This window comes from Antrostomus carolinensis, unplaced genomic scaffold (genome assembly GCF_000700745.2).
Source record: "Antrostomus carolinensis isolate BGI_N321 unplaced genomic scaffold, ASM70074v2 scaffold7816, whole genome shotgun sequence".
NCBI lineage: Eukaryota > Metazoa > Chordata > Aves > Caprimulgiformes > Caprimulgidae > Antrostomus > Antrostomus carolinensis.
The window spans coordinates 37,970-46,019 of NW_010323874.1; the positions used below are offsets into that span (position 1 = coordinate 37,970).

Sequence of the window (8,050 nt, forward strand, 5' to 3'; positions counted from 1 at the left end):
TTCTCTGTAAGCTTAAAGTGCAGGGGATTTTCTCCTTCAGTCTGAAGGAAATTCCTTCTGATTTCCTTCAGAATTCAATTGGTGATGATTAGTGATGTCCACAGTGACGTATGGCTATAGCTGCAGTATCTTGCACATGTATCTCACTGGAATGTAACACATGAGCTTTCAGGACTCCCAGCCTCAAGTCCTGGCTGAAAGACAGACCAGGAGGAGGAAAGAAAAGCACCTTCTCAATGCTGCACCACTTCAACTATCCTCACCCTTCTTCCTTTCTTTCTTTAAATTATAGGAAGGGTGTGCCAAGACCAGAAGGGGCAAACGTGCTTGAGTGCCAGTGACACACATCTGACTAGTGAAGCACGCTGATGCCAGAGGACGATTTGAAATCTAATGGTCTCTGCTCAACAGCTGGCAGTAGCACAGGTCAAGAGGACAAAAAGGCAGTAGGAGAGTTGGAGAGGGACAGAGGAGGAAGAAATGGGCAGGTACTCTCAAGAAGACACATTCTGGAGACCATGTCCTGGCCAGATCTGCTAGTCTGAAAGGGTAATTGGCTCTGGGGACGCCTTCAGATACTGTCTTTGTGTAACCAGTCAACTCTTCCTTCAAACAACAGTGAATAGACATTAGGAAGAGGCTCTTCACCTAGAGGGTGGTGGAGCACTGGAACAGGCTCCCCAGGGAGGCACTCATGGCACCAAGCCTGACAATATTCCAGAAGCATTTGGCCAAGGCCCTCAGACACATGGTGTGAATGTTGGGATTGTCCTGTGCTGGGGCAAGAGCTGGACTCGATGGTCCTTGTGGGTCCCTTCCAGCTCACAGCGTTCTATGATTCTATGAATGAAAGGCCCTGGACCCAAATCTGCAGTGTGTAGCTACAGCTCCCTGGCTGAGCACCAGCAGCACATCAGACTGTGTCTCTGAGCACACACAGCTATGGTCAGTGTATGGAAATTTGGAATTTGGGCATTTCAGTCTGGTTGCCAAATGCTGACTGGGAGAGGTGGCAATGGTTGCTAATGGTTGCCAAATCCCCTTCTGTGCTGCAGATCAGGTAACATGTGATACCACCAGTGTCCCAGCAACACACCCAACTTCAGAATGGGAAAAGATTATTTCCTCCAACATCTCTCATCTGCAAGAGGCTTGGTCAGTGCCTCTCACCAGAAGCCTTTTTTCCCCCTCTGTTTAACACAGAATTGTCCTATCGTGTTCCCAGACTAACAATGTGTTCCTGTAAGTGGTTTTTCTGAAACTCCTTTACAACAACCGCGTGAGCGAAGTCCCGCGCAAGTAGATAAGCAACCGCAACAGATACCTTCAGTAATTGCAAGGGTAGAGCTCCCTTTGAGCGCTGTTCTCTAATTTCTTAGAATCTCTACTATCTAGATTGCATTCCCCTCATTTCATAACCATAATTATTGGCCAGTACCTGTATTCTGAGGTTTTGTTTGAACATGCACTTTGTGAAGGAGATGCAGTTTTTCTTTGCGGTTTACGCTAGAACGAATTATTTCCAACTTGCCCTCTGAACAATAAGGACACCAACCTTCCGTATATGCTCTGCTGATGCTGCCTGCACAGCATTTAGCTTCTTGTTCAGCTCCTGCTTCACCCATTGTTCTAGGTACACGTTGTATTTCATAGTGAATACATATGTGGCATAAGCAGTCAGTAAAAGGAGGCTTTCCCACCAATCAATGACACTGTCTAAGAAAAACACGATGAGCATCATTAAGTCTACAATGTAGAACGAGATGTCTCTAAATAAGGGCCACCATGTCAGGTGGAGTATCTCCCTTGAGAAGAGGGCACAGGTGCCAATGACAAAGAGGATATTAAACACTGCTGAGCCCACAATGGTACCGATGCCCACATTGCTGTGTGAGATGAAGACACCTATGAGGGAGGTGAAGAGTTCTGGTGCTGATCCACCTGCTGCCATGAAGGTGGCTCCAGCCACATCTTCAGAGATCTCCAACTTCTCTGTGATCACTCCCAAAGCAGGGACAAAATACTCATCACACACTATGGCCAAGGCCACAAATACATATATCATGCCAAAGATGTGAAGTACAACCCACCCTTGCCTGCGTTCTTCCACACTGAATAGGTCCTCAGGATATTCTCCTTTGGGCTCTGGTGGAATTTCTTTTGGGTATCTCTCAGTGACATTTTCTCGCTGTGTTGTGTCCACTGATGTAGTAACGGGCACAGTTGGCTCAGGATCCACATATACACAGTGCCTTATTTTGGGTGCCGCTGTGACATCGCGTGTTACGGCAGTCTTGATGCTGGGAGGTTTCCTGGAGGTCACTTTCACAGGGTCCGTGGGTTGGGGTGATGTGTGTGATGGTGGAAGGGCAGAGGGTCTCTGTGGTGGTGGAAGGGCAGAGGGTCTCTGTGGTGGTGGAAGGGCAGAGGGTCTCCGTGGTGGTGGAAGGGCAGAGGGTCTCCGTGGTGGTGGAAGGGCAGAGGGTCTCTGTGGTGGTGGAAGGGCAGAGGGGCTCTGTGGTGGTGGAAAGGCAGAGGGGCTCTGTGGTGGTGGAAAGGCAGAGGGGCTGAGCTGGATCTGATAGAGAGAGAGGAACAACACTATGGCAAGGAAGAAAAAGATTCGGTTCTGTTGTAGCCGCCTTCTCCGTGGCAAATGCATTTCCTAAAGGTTCAAAAATCAGATCCGTGTCCAGAAGCCACTGACGACTTCTCTTGATCAGCAGTTTGTACTTATATCCACCATTGGAGTTTCTAGCTGATCTTAAGCATCAGGAGTGAAACTGCATGACACAAAGTGTAGAATCCTGCAAAAGAAAATCTACTGTCAAAAACAAGGTACTGCAGCTTCGGTAACATCACTTCACTGACTGCTTTTCTATTTTTCAGTAAAAAGGCATGGACTTAAATGAGTAAAGTCAGATCTAGATTCAAATCTGACTCTAGGCTTAATAGAGAGAGGAGTTGGCCAAGACAGTCCAGTCTGAGCTGAATTCCAATTCCCCCTGATGCCCATAATCAGGAGATATTAAGGTTTGTGTTTTGACTTGAGTCCAGTTGTTATTTGGTAACATTAACGATTGGGTCAGTCTTCTGCAGGAGAAAAGGATATGGTGTCTGTCAAGGAACCTACTTTAAACTGCTAGACAAGATGACACTGAAGACAAGATCATGCTGTTAAAACCTCCCCCCAAACAGACCAACTTATTCACAGAAGGAACCTCAACAGGAGGATGAAAACTGCTAGATAGCTCCCAACTATGCTGCTCTGAGGCTCTCCAACCTTGCAGCCCCGCAGAATACAAACGAAGCAAAGGTGAGTTTTTGTCTTTCAGTTTGAGAAGAGCTGGAGGAAGACTTGGTTCTAGTAAAACTGAACATCTATTTGTTTCTATGACTACATCTTTTCAAGCCTTTCTATAGAAATCAGAACTGGCAAAGTGGAATTGTAATCATACCTTTTATTAGGGGGTAATTAGCATATCTTGCATAATTATTTGAACAGCATTTAGAAAGGGAGAGAAATTGGAAATGCCAGAATGACAGAGCCTGCAGATGTGACAGTACGGAGATGGTGATTTGGGGCTGGACAGAATTTACCCTTCGGCACTGGTTGAATGTTTTACCTTAGAATATTACTTTCCATGGATTTTCCACGCCCCCCTCCCTCCCAGAGAGGGAACTTTACATTATGCTTGAGCTGATTGTGAATCACAGTTTTGTAAGCCATTCTCAGATAAGCTCTTCATGCAAGTTAGCACACACACACTTACCCTCTTGCATAACACCCAGTGAAGTAATCAGCCTAAATTTCTTGCAAGACAGGCATTATTATCTTCTTTTAAATAGTTGGGAGCAATAGAGGGTCATGGGAGTACCTAGATAAATAGATGATACAAGCTTTGCTTTTCATATGTAAAAAGGACATGAACATGCAGATGGTAGAATTGTATAATATAACGCATATAACAAATTGCACATTATTAAAAAATAACCCTTAAGAAAGATAGAGAGAAGGACTTCACCGATAAGACAAGGGCTAATGGTTTTAAACTAAAAGAGGGGAAATTTAGAGTAGAAGGAAGGAAGAAATTCTTTACAATGAGGGTGGTGAAACACTGGAACAGCGTGGTGGTAGAAACCCCATCCCTGGAAACATTCAAGGTCAGGTTGGATGGGGCTCTGAGCAACCTGATCTGGTTGAAGATGTCCCTGCTCACTGCAGGGGGGTTGGACTAGGTGACCTTGAAAGGTCCCTTCACCCCAAACCAGTCTATGATTCTATCAATGACACAGAGAGAACAGAAGATTTACGTACACGCTCCTATTTAAACACTGGTTTTAATTCCCCTCTCCAAAATGAGCTGCTTAAAAGACCTTTTGCAAGCAGAAACATCTCCAAAGCTAGGACCAATTGTAAGAGCTCTCCAGCCTTTCACAACCTGACCATCTGCCTCTTTGTTTCTTTAGTCTTGTAAGTTTAGCTGATCTTTTCCAGATTGCATTGCCTCTTACAGCCCAACTCCTGATCAACTTATTTCTTCACTGGTTGGACTGTCTCAGTTATAAGAGATCTGAAGTAATCAAACAAAAGTCCACAGCTTACCTTCCAAAGATGCTGTTCAAGAGGAAGAGGAGTACCAATGGTTGAGCGTAGTGCTGGAAGCTTCTTTGACACTTAACAGCCAGATGGGAGGTGCTGTTGTGGAGAGAGGCAGATGAAAATGATCCCATTTTCACAATGCCTCTGCTAGCGGAGTTCTAATACAAGAGAGGGTCGGGTGTGAAGGACATATTACTGGAGGAATAGCCAATCCAGTTTAATACCTGCAGTCCCTAAGAAGATTAAATAGTATTGTATAGATTTGGGTCTATCTTTGAAGCCAATAGCTTTGTCTGCCACTACAGGTTATTCTCAGGATGAGGGCAGGTGATTATCTCCATTACAAACTACCAGCTGAAATCACCAATTGTACGACACGTCATTCTCACAGCAGTTGTGGAGGTGAGCGACTGAGGTAAATCACACCGCTCCTCTGCACGGAGCAGTCATCATTTAAACAAGACAACTTGCATGTAGCTTCATTTTGAGGTGTCTCGTTTGGCTGGCGGGCAACTTTCTTTGCCTTTGCCGTAATATCAGTTCATTTTGCAATTCCCGGGGGAATTTAAACAAGACAACTTGCATGTAGCTTCATTTTGAGGTGTCTCGTTCGGCTGACAAGCAGCTCTCTTTGCCTTTGTCATAATATCAGTTCATTTTGCAATTCCTGAGGGAAGTCTCTCCTCTCTCCTGGAAAAATCCCTCAGCTCCTGCACTGGGACCACGGAGGCAGCAGGATGCTGTGGAGCCCAGTCCATGGCTGGCAGAACAACTCGAGGATGGTGTCAGTAACTCTTGTACTGAGTGGTGCAGCTCCACAAAGGAAGAAATAACAAAATTCCTGGGCAAAGATTTCATGGTCATAAAAACCCAATCAGCAGATCTATCGCTGGGGAATTAGAAAGCAAGGGTTTGATGACTTTAAAGCAGAATGGAGAGGTTTGCCTGGAGGGGTATATCCAAGCTTTGCAGTGGAGTTTATTGAACCCCCATCCTTACTCCCTGCGTACAGAACTGGGAGAAGGAGCTCACACGGTGACACTCCATAAACTCCACAGCAGTTGGGCTTTATCCTGGCACTACTTTTCCACAGTATCAGCATCTAACTGAACTGCTTTCCCTCTTGCATGCAGTATTACCGATTTCTCCTGTTTTTGCTGATGAAAACACCCGGGGTTTTTCCCGGGGAGGCCTTGTGAGGGAAAGGCTCTGTGGAGCGGCACCCGGCAGACCCGGCCCTTCCCGCCTCGGCCGCGGCGTTCCGGGGGGGACGGTTTGTGTGACGGACCCATGGCGGCTCGGCGGGCCGGGGGTGAGCCACACCATTTCCCTTCCCCATTTCACCCCCCGAAACACCCCGGCTTGGCCCCGGGGACTGTTCCTCAGGCCCCGCTGAGGGAGGGAGGGCGGGCCGGCTGGCTCTGTGCTGGGGAGCCCGCGGGGTGCCCCTGCTGCGCCCTTTCCCCACCGAGGCTCAGCCCTGGCCGTGCTCGCCTTTTCCAGGCCTTTCCAGCTGTGTGTGGTTCAGGAGCAGATCTGTTGACTTAATTTGCACTAAATCCCACATTTTTTGGGGGGGAAAATAAGGGTAATTGTCTCTTCCCCTGCCTCACGGTGTGTGACCGTTACGAGTCAGTGTGAGGGAGCGAGAGACACCTCATAACTGTGGCTTCAATAATAATAACAAGGTAATAACTTCAATAATAACTTTTTCTTCCCTCTCCACGCAGAGGATCATTGTTCTCCACAACGGTAGCAGCGAGGAGCAGCTCATCATGCCGACGGTGGTGGTGATGGACGTGTCGCTCTCCATGACACGGCCGGTGTCGGTGGAGGGCTCCGAGGAGTATCAGCGGAAACATCTGGCTGTCCATGGCCTGACCATGCTGTTCGAGCACATGGCCACCAACTACAAGCTGGAATTCACAGCCTTGGTGGTGTTTTCATCACTCTGGGAGCTGATGGTGCCTTTTACGAGAGATTACAACACCCTCCAGGTAGGCTGTCAACATTAAAAATTAAAACTAACCCACACGTGTTTCCAAATGATGGTGAAACTGAGTGATTTTATGTCATCCTTGTGCACAAAGTCTTGAATAGGCGACCTATTTTATTTTATTCTTATTTTATCCTTATTTTAAGGATAGGTGAAATCAATGAACATGGAACATTTTACTGCTTCACAAATCATACCTTTGCAGGTAACCTCTGGAGTGTGGCTAATTAAGTTAAAAGTGGGGATGGAGGAAAAGGCTGCCTGGAGAAGCTCTTAAAAATGCCAGTGGTTCTGTGATGTTCATGTTTTTGTCTGTAGTTGTTGATTTGCTCTTGATAAAAAGATGCAGCAGACAGGACCGTTTAGAAAGGTTTTGAGTCAAGTGATTTGGTAGAGAGAAGGTACTTTTAAGAGTATGTACCAATTAAAGTAGGGCAAGGATAAGGATAAAGTGATTTTAGGCATCCCAGATGTGATGGGAAGTTGAGAGGAGATGGAAAAGAGAAAGTTCAACAAGGAAATTTCTTACAAATGCAGTAAGGCACTGAAAGTCTCTGAATCCAGTAAAAATTGTATATATGTATCTGGTTATCATCTATAATATCAAGAAGAAATTATATATTGCTATCGTGGGACACCGTGGTTTAGATATGTCAGTTGTGTGAAATACCTATTTTAAAAGATATTCTCTGTTACGTTTGCATTTTAGCAGGTGAATGCCAGTGCATTCTGTTTGATTTATTTTCCTCTCCCTAAGAGTTTGTTTGAGGAATTTCTGAAAGCCAGGAACCCAGCCCAGCTGATCTAGCATGTTCGTTTTACAGCTGCACCCTTCGTATGATGCTGTGTTAAGTGTGAAGTTTTCATTTTAAGGAGAAAAGCTGGTTTAGGGTTATAGAAACAGGATGTGGATATGAGTTTTGGATTCTGTTACTCTCTCTGCCCCAAGAGTTTTTGTGAGACAAGCTCCTTGTGGCCTACCTTCTGAATCTCTAAGAAGTTAAAGTTGCTCTGACACCTGAGAGGATTTTCTAAGCTAAATGTTTCATGTTAAGCATTGCTTCACATTTTAACTTTACTGTTTCTTCGAGACATGGCAAATGATTTTTTTTTCTCCCAGAGAACTGTGTTTATAATATTACACTTTCTTCAAACTCCACTTTCATTGTTGTCTCATGATATCATTCACTATTTCTTATATTTATTTTTTTTAAATCTTTGCAGGTCATATATAACACCATAGCACTCTGCATTGTGTTACAGTGCAAAGCAAACATACTGACTTTACCATAGAACTGTGAATAACTTTTCTCTGTTTCCTGGTAGTGATATTTTCACCCAGCAATGACAGTGGTGTTTGTCTTTCCAGGAAGCCCTAAGTAACATGGATGATTATGACAAAACCTGTTTAGAGTCAGCGCTGTTGGGGGTTTGCAATATTGTCCAGCAGG

At 45.3% G+C, this 8,050-nt stretch overlaps 2 protein-coding genes across 2 annotated transcripts in view; one reads left to right on the forward strand and one right to left on the reverse strand.

The window, feature by feature from the left end:
- LOC104527097 (sodium/potassium/calcium exchanger 1) overlaps positions 1–2,662 on the reverse strand; it is a 15,531-nt gene extending 12,869 nt beyond the window's left edge. The window contains exons 1-2 of the mRNA XM_010170717.1: positions 2,561–2,662; positions 1,556–2,380 (exon numbers count right to left, since the gene is read on the reverse strand). Of these exons, the coding sequence (XP_010169019.1) occupies positions 1,556–2,380; positions 2,561–2,662 (927 nt within the window). The remainder of the gene's footprint in view (positions 1–1,555; positions 2,381–2,560) is intronic.
- A 3,698-nt stretch (positions 2,663–6,360) lies between these two features.
- Positions 6,361–8,050, forward strand: part of INTS14 (integrator complex subunit 14) — an 11,095-nt gene continuing 9,405 nt past the window's right edge. Inside the window, exons 1-2 of the mRNA XM_010170719.2 lie at positions 6,361–6,600; positions 7,969–8,049. Coding sequence (XP_010169021.1) covers positions 6,379–6,600; positions 7,969–8,049 — 303 coding nt within the window. The 5' untranslated portion in view covers positions 6,361–6,378. The remainder of the gene's footprint in view (positions 6,601–7,968; position 8,050) is intronic.